The following is a 21,088-nucleotide window of genomic DNA, read 5'->3' on the forward strand; positions in this document are numbered from 1 at the left end:
GTTGGAGCCTCTAACCACTACCGTAATACAATCCTGTGTGTTTAATGAGGCAGGAAATATGTGATCATGTAATTAAATACTTTATTGTAGTTCATTGGCAACCTCAGTTTTGGCATTTCCTAATTTTAAAGAGCTTGATTTAGTAACCTAAATAACGTTTAGGGTTTTTTCAGGCAGGAGTGGGGTTGTTTGTCATATGTTTTTAATTTAATTACTTACAAACTATCTGTTACTTGTCCATTGTACACAATTAGAAGTTTCCAGCATCCTTGTGGGTTAATCTTAGCTCTTGTGTATGAGGAGACTTGGAGGAAGAGTAAAAATTAACCAAAAAAGGAAGGGGGTAAGGAATTAATCTCTTCCTACAGAATGTAAGAAATGTATGTTTTGGTGGTGGTGTTTTAGTTTGTATGTGTTTTTATTATAGCTGGGTCTGGTAGCAGTGTCTATTATTAAGATTGCCTGACATGTCTGCTTATAAGACCCTGGTTTCAGTTGCTTCTAACTTTGCCAAACTTCAGACGTTTGGGCTGAAGTTTGCCATGCCTGATGTCTGCCTCAGGCTGAATTTAAAAAAATAAATTTCAGAAAAAACAATTCAGTCACTTCCGAGAAAGAGGGTAGGGAAAAAAAATATTGTTTTGCGCATGTTAAAAAATTCTGGTGACATTTTCAATGAAAACTCAAGGACCCCATGCTTTGGAGCAGTGACATAAAATTTGACAAGGGGTGACCTTTGTGTCAGGACTCTGTCTTTTGCCATCCCTGGGAAAATCTGCCGAAATATTGGGATTACAAGCCTTTGAAAAATCACATCCGGTCAATAAAGACTTCTTCGATATTAGCAACTAAGTTGCAGGGACTAGCTGGGCAGTGAGATTGAGACAAGGAGTTGGGGTAGGGAGACAGTGAGATTGGATGAGGAGCCTGAGGAGAAGCCTTGGACTGGAGCCCCTGTGGAAGGGAACATGGGTGTGCATGAAGACCAGGGAGACTAATCAGATTAGGAGCCAGTGGGTGAGGGGTGCTTGAACTGGCTGGATAAACAGACTGGGACTGGAAAAGGGACAGAGACTGAGGCTGGAACGGGGAGTCTGAAGGAGTTGAGACTAGGATTTGCTGGGCAAGGGCACTGGGATTGGGATGAGAAGTCTTATGAGTGCAGCCTGGGACTGGATAGGTGAGGAGACTGGGACTGGAATGAGGAGCTGTGTGGGGAAAAAACTATACGCACGGGCTGGGCGGAACAGAGCAGAAGGGGTCAGTCTTGGGGGGGGGAGGGGGGAACAGACAGACGGTGTCTGTGCCCACTTAGATCACACTCCCCTCAAGAGCCTGGAATGGAACTCAAGATTCCAATTCTTCTGCTCTCAGTAAATGTCTGTGAAACCCACTGTAGGGCTGGTCCACATAGAGGATGATAGTCTTCTATCAATTTCTCCCTGAGCTCAAGTGGCACAGTGGTGTGCAGTGTGGTAGATATAAAGATTCCAAACCTGCTGATGACCCCTGGTGGTGTCAGCCTGATGGAGAATTTCAGCTTTTTCAGTTTATTACTTTTAAAAACCTAGGAAATTTCACACAAGAAAGCAATGTGTAAAAGAATACTAGTAGAGTTGCAAAGTCAAAAGTTAGGAAATGCCAGAATTATGGTTGGCTGTGCAACCTTAATTTTGTTCCCATGCACATGCATTACGGGACAGTCTTTAGTTACATAATCACATAGTATTTTTATCACAGAGCCTCATTTTGTTCATCCCTTTGTTTTTGTTTCTTAGAGTAACAACGTTGGCAGTAATTATGGTATTTAGAACGGTGGGCTTTTTGAGTGAATAAAAAACTGCCCTCTAAATCAAATACTAATGGTATTTATAAATACTCATTGGATGAAAGGAGATATAACTAGTGGAGTCACCTACAAGATATTAACTGTTGAGGGCTAGTGTTCACTTTGTTCCTGTGCCCTGAAGGAGGAAATGAACAAAAAGGAAGTGCTATAAACCTGAGACAGTCAATAAAACAGAGAGAGGGCAATAGGCAATATGAGTCTGGCTATCAGCATCATGAAGATAAATAATATATTCAGTTCAATGCAGGGAATGTATCGTGACAAAACTTGAACATTTTATATTCAAATTATTTTACTAGGGGGCTTCAGAAGTTTTCCCAACATCTACTATTAACCAATGTGACAAACACTTGTGCCGTCACAGCCCCAAAAGCCATGCCCTAGACAATTTAAAAGAATACTGTGTTTATATTTTGCATTATCAATCTACTTCCCATTTAATAAGTTTTGCAGCAATATAACTTTGTCTCCTGTGCTTTTTCTTGTATCTTGTTTCCCCTTTTTGGCTTTACTCAACTTTTCCATCCTATTATATACATTGTGTTGTTTGGAGTGAGTATCCTTCCATTCTTTTTCTCTTCATGCCCTTGTATCTTTTTCTCTTTCTTTCCCAATGTTATCTTCTATTCTTTACCGCCAGTCCTACATTTTCTCTTGCGCACATCTGCCTGAAGATCTTTCTCTCCTTCACTTCTTAGCTAGTATAGCCCCCTCCTTCTGTTTTTTGCTCTCACTCTCATCCGTACTCATGCACTGTGTGCATTCACTCAAGTATGAATTCCACCACATGTGGCCAGCTATAAGAAACATCCATGCCTTAACATAAATGCAACTTGCTTCCCTCTACTCTTTTGAGAAAACAATAATAGCACGTGGGCTGCTCTACTCTCAGGCTTAATCCCTTCCTTCAAGGGAAGGAGCCAGCTGTACGATCTATTCTCTCCCCATCCCTAGTCAGCATACTCACCCCATTTGAGTGAGTTTTTCAGTCCCTGGTTCTAGCACATGATATTACAGAAAACACATATCGGAAAAATCTGAGAGTAACAGTTGTAGGATAGAATGCCAATTAAATAGTGCAATATGTAAAAGAAGTGTATGTAATACTGAATTTCATCTGATTTACACTGACTGAGAGGCTGTAGGAAGGCTGTATTTGGAATATAGGGTAGGTACTTTGATCATCCTTTTATGAAAAGGATATTTTAAGGAAAAAATAAAAGGGATAACCAGGGAGAGCACCAAACAGTGTGACTCAAACTGCCCAATTTGTATTAGTGAGCAGGTAGTTCATTCTCCTCTCCATGTTCATTCAGTTTTTGGCCTTTTTGAGACTGTCATAAATGTGGCATCAGCGTTGATGGTAGTATTGGTCTTTGTGATGTGAATCAGACATGTATTAAAAACATTAGGATAAAATTAGGGATCTCACCGAGGCAATAAAATGTGTTAAGTTAGTGAAAAGGTTTTGTCCTATAATGGTATTTGAGCCATAAAAGAAATACTCAAAACACTAGGTCCTATCTACTATTAGTGGAGTATTCTGAAAGTAATACATGTGGAGCATCTGCCTATCTACATTTTTTTTCAAGGAATATGTATCTTTATTCAGCTACCATTCTCCACATCCCAGCCCATCAGTTTCAGTTCACTCGTACTCAGACGCTGGCAGGAATGCAAATATCAAAAGCTGTACAAATAATCAGAAATGCCTCCATTTGTTCATAGAATCATAGGATTGGAAGGGACCTCCAGAGGCTATCTAGTCCAATCCCCTGCATTCATGGCAGGACTAAGTGTTATCTAGACCATCCCTGATAGGTGTTTGTCTAATCTGCTCTTAAAAATCTCGAATGATGGAGATTCCACAACCCCTTAGGCAATTGATTCCAATACTTAACCACCCTGACAGTTAGGAAGTTTTTCCTAATGTCCAACCTAATCCTCCCTTGCTTCAATTTAAGCCTATTGCTTCTTGTCCTATCCTCGGAGGTCAAGAAAAACAATTCTTTTCCCTCCTCCTTGTAACAGCCTTTTATGTTCTTGAAAACTCTTATGTCCCCTCTGTCTTCTCTTTTCCAAACTAAACAAACCCAATTTTTTCAATCTTCTCTCATAGGTCATGTGTTCTGGACCTTTAATCATTTTTGTTGCTCTTCTCTGGACTTTCTCCAGTTTGTTCACATCTTTCTTGAAACATGGACACAATACTCCAGTTGAGGCCTAATCAGAGGGGAGTAGAGCAGAAGAATTACTTCTCGCATCTTGCTTACAACACTCCTGCTAATACTCCCAGAATGATGTTCGCTTTTTGTGTAACAGTGTTACACTGTTGACTCACATTTAGTTCATATTTGCAGTCTAGGTGTTTGGTTAAATTCCCTGAGGCTAAAAGGTGATTAGGAAGTTGCTATGACCTCATGTATATAGACTTTTTTTTAAGGGGACTTGTTAATCGTACCACTTAATGCACTTTTATTTTTTGCTCTAGTTACTTCTCATGCAAGAGGAGATAGAACTGTCTGCTTTGAGTGGTCTCATCCCATCCCAAATTTTCTGTGCCTATAGCATTTGGCATTGCAGCTTACATTGATTATAATGTGAAAAATAAAATTAGCCAAGCAAAGAATCTGCTAAAGGTTGCTCTTATTTCTCACAACTCAGCAATGTAATGGTTGACCTAATTCTCTTTCTGTCTCTTTCTCTCCTCTTCCCTCTTTCCCAAAAAAGAGCATACTCCTTTCATGTTACTGCAGATGGTCAGATGCAGCCTGTACCTTTTCCTCCTGATGCCCTCATTGGACCAGGAATCCCTCGCCATGCTCGTCAGATCAATACTCTGAATCATGGGGAAGTAGTGTGTGCAGTTACCATCAGCAACCCCACAAGACACGTGTACACTGGGGGAAAGGGATGTGTCAAAGTCTGGGATATTAGCCAACCTGGCAACAAGAGCCCTGTCTCTCAGCTGGACTGCCTGGTAAGCAAACAGGAACTTGTGCACAAGGGTAACTTCTCCTTGGAGATTCAATAAGGAAATAGCTCTCCAGGCCTGGATTTTATTCATATTATAAGGAAATATCAGGCAGTTCTGTTTCCTGCTTTAGGTATGTAACTATTTTTTAAAATAAAATGGTGGCAGTGGTAAGAGAAGAATCGTAGTTTATTCATCACAAATATGATCGGTAATAATCATATACTGCACTAGACAGATGACTTTTAAATGTAAATTGTCCCCCATTCTCCCTCTTACAGATAATGGGGGTTTCCCCATTAGATGAGATGAAAGTGACAGAAAGAGAATGCAGTCAGGCTTGCTCCGTGATGCCTAGAACATTCCATAAGTATTTCTCTTTTGCTACGGTTCACTTAAATAGAAGGTAGTTACAGTGTGCCTGATTATAGTACGGGGAGTGGTCTTAAACTTAATATGTATTTGCTCTTGTTCTGAACATAAACGTACATTTGTTGAGAGCTGACAATGAGTTCAGTGCTGTATACATCATGGAGCAGGCAGGGTCTGCCTGCTCAACTAGCTCAGAAAGCTTCATACACCATACTCTGCTCCACAACCAATAAAACCAGCTGAAAAAGTTTGGAAAGAAAGGCAACCAGTAAAATGTGAACTGTGAAGGCAAGTGCTCTACTAAGGGTATAAGCTATAAATCCCCACAGTATCTATTTAAAACAGTTTGCTCTCAGTATTCAGTGGTGTTGGTATGAGCCAAGGTACAAAGTCTGGCTTTGTTACTACTACTATCCCAGTGCTAGCCATCAAATATCATTGCTGAATATATAGGATGTGCTTTGTGGAGGATGCAGTCCTGGAAGCAGTATTCATAGCTATCTACATGTAGGTTATGTAGTCTTATTGCTGAATATAATAAGGCAGGCAAGGATATAATATGGCTACTGCAAAAAAATGATTGTTCTGCTGTTGTAAGGAAAGTGGAACGCAAAACAAATAGTAATATTGCTTTCTTGAATGTTTTGAGTTATAGGCTTTATTCTTTTGGCTGCTGCACAGCGCTCATCGCAGTAATTTTGCTATTTAAAATGGGGAAGTCATGACAGCCAATAATTTATGGAGTAAAACTTGTAATGGCTGAAGCCTGGACTGTTTCCCCTTAGTACTTTTTAGTCAGCAGCATTATCACAAGTGTGAAACCAGTTATGTGGTAAGAGCCCCACTGACAAACGAAGACCCAGTCTCAGTCCCAAGAAACAGGTTAAAAGCAGTCAGGACATAAAAGGTGCAGCGTTTGTAGCTGTAAATGGTAAGCACAAAATAGTGTTTAAGGAAAAAAACTCAAAGGTGGCATTGGTTTTACAAACTGCTTTTCATAGATGGTTTCTTCACACTGCCAAAGTAAGAGGTCATTTGCTCTTTTGAAAATATTCCTGCAGTGTTGGCAGTCGTAGCAGAAGGAGTGCACTTGTACAGCAGGCAAGCTCTTGGCTCTGTTAGCTTGGCTCTGTCAGTTAGTAATGAGATGTAAGAATTGCTACCCATCAGATTCAAAACAAAGTAGGCTTCCGTACTTGCAATATGAAAACTGTAGCTCAATTTCTACAGCTGTACTCTCTGCTCAGTGGTGAAAGGTAGGAGATGGAAGCCATTTAGAAACTGCTGGTGAATTTTGTGTACTTTGGCACCAGGAAAATACAACCTAGTGTTTAAAACTTGGATGCACCATGGATCATGTCATTGGTTATTATCAGTAGGCATTTATTAATGTAACTGAGGTGGCTTGTATTGTACAGAACAGAGATAACTACATCCGCTCCTGTAAATTGCTGCCTGATGGATGCACCCTCATAGTTGGTGGGGAAGCCAGCACATTATCTATATGGGACCTGGCAGCACCAACTCCTCGTATAAAAGCAGAGCTGACATCTTCTGCTCCAGCCTGCTACGCTCTGGCTATCAGCCCCGATTCCAAGGTCTGCTTTTCCTGCTGTAGTGATGGGAATATTGCAGTGTGGGATCTGCACAATCAGACATTGGTCAGGTGAGTTATTCTTTCTTTACAAAAGGATTTTTACTGAATATTCATTGTTCCTACATAATGTATTTCATGACAAAAGTGTTAAACGTAGGTAGTTCCTGTATCTAGAGAACAGATTGAATCCTTGTTTAGTGATGATCTCAGCCTAGTCCTGGAAGACATTCTCCCAGCTCATAAAGGGCCTGATCCAAAGCCCACTGAAGTCAATATAAAACTTCTCATGGACTTCAGTGAATTTTGGATCAGCCCCAAATCACTGCAGACCGTGGCATATATATCACTTTAATCTTCATGGTTGATGAAGGGTGAATGCAAACTTTGGGGTAGTATTGAGGTATGTTTCTTTGGCTTGTTTTGACCCTTATTACATAAGTACCTGCTTATGGTAACAAAATTGGACTATCCAAAAGTGATTTAGAAGAGTGTGGATTCTGCCAACTGTATCAATAAGGCATGAAATACCAATAGTCCATTGTGCTTGAGAAATGGGTGTTGACAAGGCATTATACTTTTGACCATGTGTTACTGGAACACAACAGCAAAGATGAAGGAGATTTTTTTTAACATACAGTGGATTATACTGGCATTGGGATGCACCTAAAGTGTTAAACGAGGCTTGGAGCAGCTCTTAAATTTTGTTTAATTTAACCATAGTATAAATAGTGTTAAATTAAAGTTGAAACAATTTCATGTATTCTGTTTTTTTCTGCCATTCCTCCCCAGTTTTCTCCCCTCACATTTTTAAGATACTATTTTTGACAGTTGGTCTGTTTTTTTGGAGGCTAATAAGTAATACTCTTTGCACCAATCTCTGATTCTTTTAGGATTGGTTGGCAGGGAGTATGATTAACTTAATGCCCAGATAAGTCATTTCCTCAACTGACTTCCTTTTAAGACTTCAAGACAAAACAGTGACTGTGCTAGAGGCAGAATCCATTTCTAAATGTGAGCGCCCTGCATGGTAATGTTATCCCTTTCTGCCATTATGCAGAGGCTGGATTTGGAATTGCCTGGGATAGCTTATAGTATAATAATGCTGTGGTCCACTGAAAAGCTAAGTTTTGGTCCATTGCTACTAAATTTGTAGAGATCCATGGTACTGTAAGGAAATGGAGCCTAAATTAGGAATGGCCCTGATTCTCTGTAAGTGTTGATTACACACTCTGGGCCTATTTAAAGGTCTCCGAGTGGGCACCAAAAAAACATGATTTTGGCATGTCCTAAGATGTGGATGTAAGAGCTTCTGTGTACGCTCTTCCTACGTATTTAAATTATGTCTGTGTACAAATAAAATCTTTCTAAATTTTATGACACTCTCATGAATGACCAGGACTAGCTGCCATAGTGCTGTGATGCACTTCTTACCTCTGTATGTTTGCTTCTAATCTTCCATTGCCTGCTACTTTTACTAACTGATAACTCCTTGTGTTTTCAGATCAGTGACTCAAAACCAAACATGCCACATGACCTTTATTGTGGCAGTTGTAATTTATGATTTATAGTTGACTCCCAAAGTCTTTTCTCCCCACCACTCCTTCCACCTTTGACACTAAGGCATAGGACTTCCCCAAAGCCAATCACCAGTGAAAAATGCAAGCATCTCAGAGGATGTTGGTCTGTGGATCAAGGACAACTTGAGTTGACCCTTTGATGCTGAGAGCTGGGAGTTCCTAAGGCAAAGCTTTAAAACAAAATATGCTCTTTAGTGTCAATGGGATCTCATGATCGACTACCACTGAGGGCATAATTTTGCTGATTCAGTCATGGTGGCAGTGTTTGTTTTTAGTTTTCTGGATTCCTTCCTACTAATATTTATGTAACCAAATCTGCTAGGTATTTATCTTCTTGATTCACAGATAAATAAAAACGCAGAAATAACTAGTTTGTACCCTGGATAGTCTGTTCTTTTAATCTTGGTGTTTCATTCATTTTTTCCAGGTGTGATGGCTAACGTACTTGTACTTTGGGTTTTAAATAGCTTTCCTTCCTCCCAAAATCTGATAGGAAATATTTGACTGCTTTTGTTCAGCTAGCTGTACTACAGATCATTTCCCTAACACCTGCAAAGTGGTTTTTGTAATGTGTGCATTTCATGTCCAGCCAGGGGGAGGGGCTGGCTCTTGCACATCAGCAGACTCAGAAGAGATGACACACACAAACGGAATCCAAAACTAACAACACAACAGTGTTTACCTTGAACTCTGGCAGGAAATCATTATTCAATCCGGTTTGTTTTATCAGGCAATTCCAGGGCCACACAGATGGAGCCAGCTGTATTGACATTTCTAATGATGGTACCAAGCTCTGGACGGGAGGTTTGGACAACACTGTCAGATCCTGGGACTTGAGAGAAGGTAGACAGCTACAACAGCATGACTTCACATCACAGGTGACTAGTTTTTCCTATAATTTTTTTTTTAAATTTGCCAGTTTATTTAGGATGATACTCAAGAACTAAACCCAGTGCAAGTGTGAAATTTTATATTGCTGTTAGACGACAAAACATGCATTATGTTTTGGAATTCCTATAGATTATTGGCTCACAAAAATGCAACGATAGCCTAACTGACATCTCACTTCCCGCTCTCCCCTAAAGCATAGTTTGAATTACATGAATAGATAACTAAATATTCCCATTCTCTTATTGGAATTGGAACTGTATTCTTGCTGGTGAACAGTTTGGATTTGGTTTTAGTCTCTTTCCTCCACTGTGATATTTCATTCATTAACATTGCAAAAAGATAAACATTTTCCTCATTTAATTTCTCCAGATCTTTTCCCTTGGATATTGCCCTACTGGTGAATGGCTAGCTGTGGGGATGGAGAGCAGCAATGTGGAAGTACTACATGTAAATAAACCAGACAAGTATCAACTACATCTGCATGAGAGCTGCGTGTTGTCACTTAAGTTTGCTTATTGTGGTAAGTTGGCCTGAACATGGCACTGGAAGCCAGGTGTTCCTGTGTTCTAATCCCTGCTCTGCCAGTTACTTTATGATTTGGGGAAGTCACTTCACCTTTCTGCCTCTTATTCGCCATCTGTAAAATGATGCCCATCTACCTTCCTCCCATGGCTGTTGAGAATTAGTTAATGTTTGTAAAGTGCTTTCTTCTTACCAAGTTGTTATTTTTTTAAAAAGTATTATTATTACAAGCAGCAACAGCATTCCTCTGAGATGGGTTTCATATCCGCCCCCCCATCTCCCCCCCACACAGATGTAAGCAAAAACCATGTTGATTAGTACCAAGAGCTCTGAATAGTGCTAATCAGGCAGCTAATAACCCCTGAGGTTAATATGCCTATTGAGTTAAACTTCATAAATGTGAGTTGAAAATGTAAAATCTGTCAGTTGTTGGATTTTTTTTTTATGTTATCATTGCCTTTGTTACATTTCTAGGTAAATGGTTTGTGAGTACTGGAAAAGATAACCTTCTTAATGCCTGGCGGACCCCCTATGGAGCCAGTATATTCCAGGTAAGAGTAATAGCCCCCTGCCCCTTTAATTTCTTCACAAAACAAAAAGTGTTGGAGGGACGGTGAAGAAAGGATTTTTTATTTTAATGTTTTATTTTTCTTTCAGTGATTGCTCATGTCCATTCCACTTCAGGAGTGTCTGCACCCAATGCACCAAAGTTGGAAATTTCCCCCCTAAAAGTACCCACTGGGGTGGCATATGTGCCCTCAGTCCCCTCATGACACTGCCCAAGTTCCTTCTGACCTCCTGGGATCAGTAGTCAGAGCACATGGGCATGCTGCTTCAAGTTTCTACCTTTACACGGAAATTATCTTCCTTTATGTAAATAGTGAAGTGATATTCATTGGTGTTAGATTACTGTAGGTTTTATTGGTTGTTTTTCTTGAAGCATTGGTTCCCTCTTATTTGTAGGTTACTGACATCCAGTACTGAGGTATACGTTGGTCTCTGGGTTTTAAGTCTTGTGCTGGCACCAAGAAATCTATGCCAGTGAATGATCCTCATTTCACCTGCCTGAAGTGCCTCATTCTGGGTCACATTCAAAATCCCTGCCAGATTTGCAGAGACTTCAAACCCCAGAGGAAAAAGGACAGATAGGTGAGATTGTGCCATATCCTCCTGGAGGCCGCTCTGCATCCACCTTCTGTACCTTCCTGTCAAGGAGGGCATCAAGTACTTCGGCATTGGTGAGGACTGTCCCTTGGGACACTGCTTCTGAAGGTTGGCACCAATCCCCTTTTCTAGTGGCAAGAAAGAAGCATGGAAGATCAGATCATTTATCAGAGGAGCCGAATCTTGGATCTGTTAAAAGATCAAGGTCCCTGGGATCATCCATCAGTAAACAATCTGGAGGACAGAATAGGGTATCCTCTGGGAAGAGAGGCTCCTTGTTACCAACCTCTTCTCATCAAGGGTTATCAACTCCAGCACCCATGCCTCTGCCATTGAGAAGGACCCCTGCTACAGTGCTGACTCCTTCAGTACCACAATAATAGCACCAGGAAAATCTCTTGGTATTGATGACACTGGAGACCTATGTGGCAGCACAGGATCTACTCTGTCTCATGGTGCCAGATTCTCTGATGGTCCAGGAGACAAGCTATCTGGTACCAGTGAGAGGCCCTGTCTGTGGACCTACCTCAAAGACAAATTCAGCCCTCTGTACTGTTTGGGGCTAGCTCTTTGGAGTGTCCAGCACTTTCTCATTCAGTTCCATCCAGAGGTAAACAGCATGCTGTTCCCAGTTCCAATATCTCTGGAGAGACACCCCCAGGCTCTGGCACTGCTTGGCACATTACCACCATAGTCCTACAAATCAGGGTCCTCCTTGATTGTGAGGTAGGCTCCTATGCCCCTTGCTCCTGGGTTAGCTGACAACGCTCCCCTTCACCTTCATTGCAGGAATTCCGTTCCTCGTACCGATCACATGTGCAGAGACATGGATCCTTGGAGTAGTTGTGTCTGGGGTCCTATGCCATATCTATGCCTTACTGGAACCTGTGGGGTATGCCTCCCACTTCCAGATCCTCCTTGGTTTCCTAGCTTTATAGATCCCCTAGCAGATGATAATCACAAGGTCCATACCAAGAAGACTCTCAATACCAGCTTCATACTTCCAAACATGGATCCACTGCACCACAGGAGGATTAGCCTCAGCCTCCTCTGTATTTTCCCTCATCTCATCTGATGAGTCTGTAGTCCCCCAGGATTCCTCACCTGTAGGGGATGACGTCAGGGCTTATAGAGAACTTTTAAAAGAGAGGAGCTACCTCTTTTGATATTCCTGCTGAAGTGATTCCAGGAGAGTTTCCCATAGGCTTTTGGGTTCAGCATTATGGATTCAGCAGGGCTTTCCAGAGTGGCTCTGCCCATCAGCAACATCTACAAAATCCTTGTGGGAAATGCTATCCTCTGCCTTTGACAGCTAAGAGAACTGACAGAGGGTGCCATGTCCCTTCTCAAGGCTATGAACGTTTTTATACCCATCCTTTGCCAGGTTCCTTACTTATCTTGGAGGTGAATGAGAGTGTGTCAGGGTTGACCATCTTCTACACCAAAGGAAAAAGACATGAAGAATTGGACATTTTTGATAGGAAAATTTATTCTACATCTGGGCTACAATTTCATATCTTTAGCCAACAAACCTTATTGGCCAGATACAACTTCTCCCTCTGTGACAATATTCTGTAGTTCTCAGACGAGTTGTGAGATGCTGCTCGACAGGAATTCCAAACCCTGTTTGATGAGGGCAGGCTGGTGGCTCTGACCTCTCTGCAAACATCCTTAGATGGGGTAGATTGAGCAGCCAACACAACGGGATCTACAGTATCTATGCACAGATGTTCATGGCTTCAGTCTTCAGGTCCCCTGCAAAAAGTCCATCAGATGACCCAGGGTCTCCCCTTGAAAGGTCCTACCCTCTTCTCTCAGAAGATGGATGAGACGGTCCACAGCCTCGAGGGCCACATTGACATTGTTGGGAATTTACATGCCTTTCTTTAAAAGAAAGCAGTCTGCTCTCAGTCTCTTTAGAGATCTCTGTTTTCCCCACCTATGCAGCCTGAACATTCTAGAAAATGAGGGGAAAAACCACAGGATAAGACCACCTCCTCCTCAGATTTCTACTTCAGTGGGTTCTTTGAGACAGTAGGGAAATCCCCAGCAGTCTGTTAGATTGTCTTGTTGGGGACGGAGTACTGGATTGTGATGTGCCAGTTTCTCCCTCCCATATTTTTTCTAACTTGTTTTCCTGGTCCCTATATCCTTGGTCCCATATTACCACAGATCAGTGGGTCCTAGGTACTGTGAAACAGTATCTTGCTGTTTATTTCCACTCCCCCCCACGCAAATTCCTTCCCCACCTCTCTTCAGAGAACACTCTCACAAGTATGTTGTCCTCTGACAAGTGCAGTCTCATCTCCATTTGAGAGCTATAGAAGAGGCTCTCCTCATTATAGAGGTTTCTAGACACATTATTTCCTGATTCCAGAGGCAAAAGGAGGTCTCAGACCCATCCTGGACTTGTAAAAATTTTAAAGAAAGTAAAATAATGCATGATAACCATAGCCTCCATCATCCCCCTCTGTGTATCCAGGCGACTGGTGTGCTGCCCTCGACTTGAAGAATGCACATTTTCATGTGGCTGCACCTCAAAACTACAGGAGATTCCTAAGATTTCTGGTTAACAAGACCCATTATCAGTTTGCAATCCTACCCTTCTGCCTGTCTGTTGCCCTACGTCTGTGTATTTATAAAATGCATGGCAGGGGTAGCTGCATTCTTAAGGACAGCAGGAGTTCCAAGTCTTTCCTAACCTGGATGACTGGCTGGTACGGGATCGATCCAAGCTAGAGGTGGAAGTTAGATCCAGGATCCAATCCCTCTTCAGTATTCTGGTTATGTTGAACAATCAGGACAAGTCAATCTTCTTCCCAGTTCAGAGAATACAATGTATAGAACAATCCTGAATGCTCCAGTAGCCAGGGTGTTCCTGCCTTTAGCCTCGTTCTGCTTTGAACAGGGGGTTGGACTAGATGACCTCCTGAGGTCCCTTACATCCCTGATATTCTATGATTTTAAGTCCTCATGGACAAAACTGCAGCGATGTTCTACATGAACAGACAGAGAAGGGCCAGGTCAGACAATCTCTGTCAAGAGGTGATACATCTTTGGGAGTTTTGCAATTCATTTCAAAGCCTGTCACCTTCCTGGTGTTCAGAGCGACTTGGAAGATTGCCTGAGCAGTTTGTCCAGCATAGATCATGAGTGGTCTTGTCAGGTCGGAGCTTGTGAGGTTCATTTTTCAAACCAGGTCTCTCACATAGACCTCTTAACTACTCATGAAGTGTCAGCTCTTTTGTTCACAGTCAGGGATTGCTGACAGATGCGTTCCTGCTTTCTTGGAAAGACAAACTGCCTTCCCTCCTATTCTGCTACTTCCCAAGCCCAAGAAGAGTCATGTTTGTATGGTCCACATAGCACCAACTTGGCCGCGCCAGCATTAGTTCTCCAGTCTGCTGAGCCTCTCTTCCAGGTTTCCTTTGATGCTATCTACAGAACCCAGCTTGATTTCCCAGGACCACAGTTGCCTGCTACATCCCAACATGGCCATTTTCCATCTTACTGCCTGGATGCTCCATGCTTAACATTTTTAGAGGTGGAGTGTTCGGAGAATATGCAAATGTTCTCATGAATAGCAGGAAGCCATTTACTAGATACACTTCCCTGTTGAAGGTGAAACAGTTCTTCTGATCAAAGCTGAAAGGTGTTTTTGCAGTCATGGCCATTATCCAACGTGTTTTGGACTGTTTGTTCCATCTGAACAAAAAGGCCTATTGATTACTTACATCAGAGTTTATCTGACAGCTGCTTCCATTCTCCACCCACCAATTGCAGGCCACTCAAGAGTTTTCTAATCCTATAACAGTCAGATTCTTAAAAGGTCTGGACAGGCTATATCCCCATGTCATGGATCCCATTCCTCCCTAAGACCGAAATCTAGTGATAACAAGGTTGATGGGTCTTCCCTTTGGACCAATGGCTACCTGCTCCTTACCACATCTCTCTATGAAAGCAGTGGTTTTAGTAGCTATTACCTCCATGAGAAGGATGGTGGAGTTATGAGTTTTGGTAGCTGACCCTCCTCACTCAGTTTTTTTATGAGGACAAGGTATACTTGTGCCCACATCTGAAATTCCTGACTAAAGTATTGGAATTCCACCTCAGTCAGGCCATATACTTACTGACTTTCTTTCCTAAGCCCCGTTCTCATAAGGATGAGGAGAAGTTCCATACCTTGGATGTTAGAAGAGAATTTGAACAGAATTAGGTTTTGTAGATCATTGTCCCAGCTGTTTGTGTCAGTTACAGTAAAAATGAAAGGACTTCCAGTCTCAACTCAGAGGATTTCATCTTGCATACATCTGTGCTATGGTGTTGCCTATGTACCCCCTCCAAAAAAAGGACGGTAGCATGCTCTACAAGATCTCTGGCAGCTTCAGCAGCTTTTTTGGCTCATGTACCTATAATAGACATTTGTAGAGCAACTTGGTCATCAGTGTATCTTACTATTCATGAGGCTATATCTCAGCATTCCAAAGATGATGCCACTTTTGGACAAGTAGTTCTTCAGTCCTTGTTCAGGTAGACTCCAAAACCCACCTTTGGATTGTACTTCTTGTGCGTCACCTGAAGTGGAATGGACATGTGCAATCGCTTGAAGAATTAAAAATGGTTACTAACTTGTTCGGTAACTGTTGTTCTTTGAGACATGTTGCTCATGTCCATTCCGTGATGCACCCTCCATCCCCTCTATATTGGAGTCTGTCTGGTTAGAAGGAAATGAGGGTCTGGGGTGGCTCTGTTCTTTATACCATCATGCAGCAGCGTGAGGTGGCTGATGGTGCATTCACCTCCCCGAAGGGTACTGCTAAAGGAAAAACCTCTGGTTCACTGGGCACACACAGACCTGAAGTGGATGGACATATGCAATACGCCTCAAAGAACAGTAGTTACTGAACAAATTAGTAACAAATTTTTATGTTGTTTTTTTCCCCATCTAGTCCAAAGAGTCCTCATCTGTGCTTAGTTGTGACATCTCTGTGGATGATAAATACATAGTCACTGGCTCTGGAGACAAGAAAGCTACAGTCTATGAAGTCATCTACTGAAAAATGTGATGGGGACATAACTTATAGAGTTGAACTGGGCCAAATGTTCTTAATTTGTAGAAGTAGAGAGGTTTTGCCTTTTTAAAAAAGGAACAAAATATCCATTTTCAGACCTTGTAATGAAACAACTCCAAGTATACAAAATAAAATAAAAGGCAACATCCAGCAACTAGGTATCAGCTACCTGGACCAAATGAAACACAGAGGCAAGATGGACAGATGTAACCTAGGTTTGGGGGATTTGAAAAAAACTGAGTCTGCTGATGAATGTTGAAGCCTTTTATTTTTCTTTCTTTCTTTCTTTGTGACCTCATGCAGATCTTTCTCATTGCCTGAATATGTGGGATTACTTTTCTTTTCCTTGCGGTTCAACTTGCATTCTGTCCTGTGTAGAGCGGTGGTGTCTCAGATGAACTTGTTTTCAGGTTTTGCATCTTGTGATATGTTTTTGTATTTTTGTTGAAGGTCAAACATTTGTATAAATTGTAAATATATTTGGTTTATTACAGTAAAGGCTTTAGTACCAACAGTCTTTTTTGCTCTCACTTATTAAGTGATCTATTTAAAGACTTTTTGGCGATATAAATACCTTTTATAGGAAAATGCAAAAACTATGTCCTATGCTTTATTTACTAACCATCAAGTTCATTATCATACCTGAAAATAGTAGTTTCACAGACCCGTTTATAAAATTCAGTAGGAACTGTTTTATGCTACAGAAAACTGAAAATAATTTTTTTTTGTAACTGATCAATTAGTGCCAATATAAAAATTGAAGAACAATTCATAAAGATGTGCATTTAACTCTAATTTTTCTCAGATGTCCAATATGTATTTGATTTGGCAGATGTAATATACATATGTGTGCCTAATTATAACCCATTGAGCTCTCTCCAAAACGCATACAGTAAGAGGTGACTTTTCTCACACACCTAATTAATCAAGTTCACTCAGAACTACATTTTAAATTAATACATCAAATCTCTCGTGTATTAAATGGAGATTAAAGTGAATAAACATTATTGGACAAATTATACCACTTCAGATTCTAGTTTCTCTTTGAGGAAGTGATGTGGCCTGGCAACTTATGGTCATTCTGTATGTCTAAGGCTGTGTGAAATCTTAGTGAGGGCTCCCTGAGTTAAATTGGATCGTATCCCTGCCATTGACTGTGCCACTGTTATTGTAGTTTTGAAGAACTCTGCTTTGATGCCAATTACCAAGGCTAGAAGCCCCCAAATTATCTGACTTGGCATCATGTGCTTTAAAGATAGAGCTGGGAAGAGAGTTTGTGAGGACTACTGCTGATGCACTTAAATTGTGTATATTTTGGAAAACTGCATCTGTTGTTTGGTTATGATAGACAAAATCCTATTAATTAGGACTAATGTTTGCATGATAAACTCAGCTACTATGCTAAGGAGAGTCACATATGTACCTTGGTCATAGATAATAAGCTGAATAACAGCATGTTATATATGGAGAGTACAGAGGAACAGGAGGGAAGTCTTTGAACTGATGCTTCAGGTTATATAAATGGCAAACTAAGGTTTATTGGCAAAGAACGGATTTTCTTCCTGATGTTTCATAAGTGGCCCACATCTCTGCTCTTACAAAAAAAGACAAGTTACCAGGAAGACAAGGCTGTGGTTGAGAGATTCATTAGCTGGCTGCAGTGTGTCCCATGTGGGAGAAAATTTCCTCTCTGGTTTCCAATGCCTGCCGAGACATTAGTTTTCTTTTCAATTTATGTGACCATTCTACTGAAACCATTTCATAGCACTATGGAATTGTAATAGCCGTAATATAGAACTTTGCATTTCAAATGTAAAATGTTAACCATTCTTGATAGTCTAGTTTTGTTGCCGTTTAAAATTGATGCTTTATCTATACAAATCCATACATGTGCCTAGTGCTGTGCATCTGTATGACAATGATAGACCGACCAGATGTGGTTAAAATTTTTCATTCTCTTTTGGTACATTGTTAGGTGTGAGGCTGAAACACTCTGGTTTTCACCATCCAGAAGCATGGTTGATATAACTGCACAATCGATTTTTTTTAAAATGTTAAACCATTTTTAAAAAGAAGAGTTTAAAAAAAAAATGTACAAGCTTACTCCAAGTTACTCTTTTAAAAATGTCCCTACTATTCAAAAATGTTAGTTATTGGGAGCCTACTGTCTGTATTGCACTTTGCTAACCAGTAATTGTAGATCCCAAAAGAGACTAATGCTAGATGGAAAAATAGGGCTAAAGTTTTTAATATGTTAACTTTATTAAAGTTTCCTTTTATATTTTTTATTTCATGCGTATTTTCAAGGAAATGGCACTAGAATGCTTTGCTTTTGATAGTCTGGGATGCTCCTTGTAATCTTTGCAAATGCCAGTTTGCATTAAAAAAACCAAGAGGGATAGAAAAACATAATTACACCTAAAATGTCCCCCACCACCTTTTATGTATAATATTTAATCCGATGGCAATTCACTAACAACCCCTGATTTGTGTGGTTAGGCTCTGCACCCACAGAGTTGGAATGTTATTTGTGAAGATAAGCTTACGTTACATAAAAGATTTGGGGAACTTTAAATCCAGTTTCTTGAGGAGAACAACTAGATCCCTGATCACATTTATTTCAGGTTCTGATCCAGGAATTTTTTGGTGCCTTTGGGGAGACTACTGTGTCTACAACCATCCCCACTGAATCCACTGGGGTTAATTGTGGGTGCAACAGTCCTCTCACATGTAAGTTGACAGATCAGGACCTTAATATTGAATCCATATTGTTGCTCTTTGGTCTCAGTCATTTAATTTTTCTGGGCATTTTTGTAAGTTTTGCAACTGTATTTCAACATGACTATCAAGCTGTCAAGCTTTTCCCATGAAACACGGCAAAGGACACATCAACTTCCTAAATGTTTCCATGTTTTTTTTCTTTTTTTCTTAAAGAGATGCTCCCTCACTCAGTAAAATCTTGGAACACTTCTGCAAACTTCTCAACAAGAGCCAGCAGCTGTAGAACCTGTAACTTTTAGTAAAATAATGGGTGGAGTAGGGTGTGCATTGGGGAGAGAAACAGGCCAAAATTCTTCCTGTGTTGTGTGCTGCTGCAGTAGCAGAAATGGCACTGAAAGACGCACCCAGAGACCTGAGCATTCGGGATATTCTAGGAGTAACTGCAAAGTCATTTAAAATATTTATCGTCTTCTTTGCAGTGGTGGTGTTGTTGCTATGTTGGGCAAGGATGGTTTCCCTAGCCTCTGTTTGCCAGATGCTGGGAACGGGCGACAGGGGATGGATTACTTGATGATTACCTGTTCTGCTCATTCCCTTTGGGGCACCTGGCATTGGCCACTGTCAGAAGACAGGATACGGGGCTAGATGGACCTTTGGTCAACCCAGTATGGCCATTCTTATGTTCTTATATTGTCTTTCATATCCTGGGACCAAGGTGGGTGACATAATATATTTTATTGGACAAACTTCTGTTGGTGAAAGAGAAAAGCCTTTGAGCTCCACAGAGCGCTTCTTTAGGTCTGAAAAAGTAATTGGAGTGTCACAGCTAGGTTTCTTCCAACATGTGTTAACGCCGTATGCTTAGCAATCTGTTCCTTCTTGTATTTAGCTGTGACACTGATTACCTTTTCCAAACCTGAAGAAGAGCTCTGTGGAGCTCAAAAACTTTTGTCTTTCACCAACAGATAGATACTACCTCACTCACCTCGTCTCTCTATTTTTCTTCTTGCCCTTCAGTTATAAAAGAGTCTCCTTTTTAGCCCCTTTCTGGAAATACCTACCTTGACTTGCTGTGTGGCCTTCAGTACTTTGTATTGCCTAAACAACACACAAGAGCACTTTAATGTCAGACAGAAGCAGGGAAGCCTTATAAATTATATATTGGTTGTCAATGCAAACAAAGACTGATGGAGACAAGATTTGTGGAAATATCAAAGACATTGTACTAGTTCACACATCTATTTTGTCTGTTTATATTATGAATTACAGCATGACATTATGAGACATTTCCCAGTAATGTATCCTATTTATATAAAATCCTATTTATATCATTCAAAGCAAAGAACTTTCCCCCCATCAACCCAAAAGCCTCCAGTCCTCAATAAAAGACCCTGAATATGTCTGAATACTTGTGATGGATTCTTTTAAGAGGCTTTAATATTTCTAGAGCTCTTATTTTAAAGAAGTATGTGTAGCAAATGGAATATTAAGTGCATAGACATTTAAAATGGTAAAATTACATTTTGCCATAGTGTAAATGTCAAAACTGATTCTCTGTCTATCATGCAATCTAACATACACATTTATATACAAAATATGGGCCATCATTGAAATCACTTCACTATATTAGCAACATCATTTGTGTAAGTGGGTACAATTTTCAAAAGCACCCAAGTCACTTAGATGCTTTTGCAAATTTTACCCAGTGATCCTACTGAACTCCATGAGACTACTCACATGATTAAAGTTATTCAAATGTCTAAATATCTTCAAGATCTAGTCCAGTAATAGAACTAGAAAAATATTTAATACAATGTTTTGTTCTGTGTTTTGCTTTCATTTTTGTTTGTATTTATTGTGTTGGCAAATTTGGTTCTGCAAATATATAATAATGTAAAATAAAAATACTTTTAAAAAGCCCACTCTATAAATTGTGAACAGAACAAATAATGAAAACACCCAAAGGAGATGAGAAAGCTGAATGAGAAGCAGTTTGTGTTCAGAGGACCCAGTATTGTGAGAGATACTTGCCTTGAGACAATGTGTGTGTGACTATAGTACCTCACAAAGCTGGATTTATATTTCCTTGGGTTGGAGTTAAAAGTGCAATTCTGCTCTGCAAAAGTGACTGTAAAATTGACATTGTGGGGTTCTGTGTTTGTTATCTCAGTGACGTCCTTATCAACTCTACAGTTTACAACTAAGAAGATGGCTGGCTTATATTTCTAATTGCCAGCACCACAGGCTCTTCCTAAAATATGAAAAACAAGCTTTTCTTTCTGGTTCATGGATCAGCAGCAGTACAGATTCTGGAATTGCACCTTAGTTAGCAGATCTGTTGGTGATGCA

At 40.5% G+C, this 21,088-nt stretch overlaps 1 protein-coding gene across 3 annotated transcripts in view; it reads left to right on the forward strand.

Moving 5' to 3' along the window:
• The window catches only part of TLE1 (TLE family member 1, transcriptional corepressor), a 93,506-nt gene extending 76,469 nt beyond the window's left edge, over positions 1–17,037 (forward strand). For all 3 annotated transcript variants that reach the window (XM_073345080.1, XM_073345081.1, XM_073345082.1), the window contains 6 exons: positions 4,580–4,829; positions 6,614–6,861; positions 9,100–9,247; positions 9,630–9,780; positions 10,257–10,333; positions 15,896–17,037. In XM_073345080.1, coding sequence (XP_073201181.1) covers positions 4,580–4,829; positions 6,614–6,861; positions 9,100–9,247; positions 9,630–9,780; positions 10,257–10,333; positions 15,896–16,003 — 982 coding nt within the window. In that variant the 3' untranslated portion in view covers positions 16,004–17,037. The remainder of the gene's footprint in view (positions 1–4,579; positions 4,830–6,613; positions 6,862–9,099; positions 9,248–9,629; positions 9,781–10,256; positions 10,334–15,895) is intronic.
• The last annotated feature ends 4,051 nt before the right edge of the window (positions 17,038–21,088 follow it).

Source organism: Lepidochelys kempii, chromosome 5, assembly GCF_965140265.1.
Source record: "Lepidochelys kempii isolate rLepKem1 chromosome 5, rLepKem1.hap2, whole genome shotgun sequence".
In the NCBI taxonomy this organism is placed as follows: Eukaryota; Metazoa; Chordata; order Testudines; family Cheloniidae; genus Lepidochelys; species Lepidochelys kempii.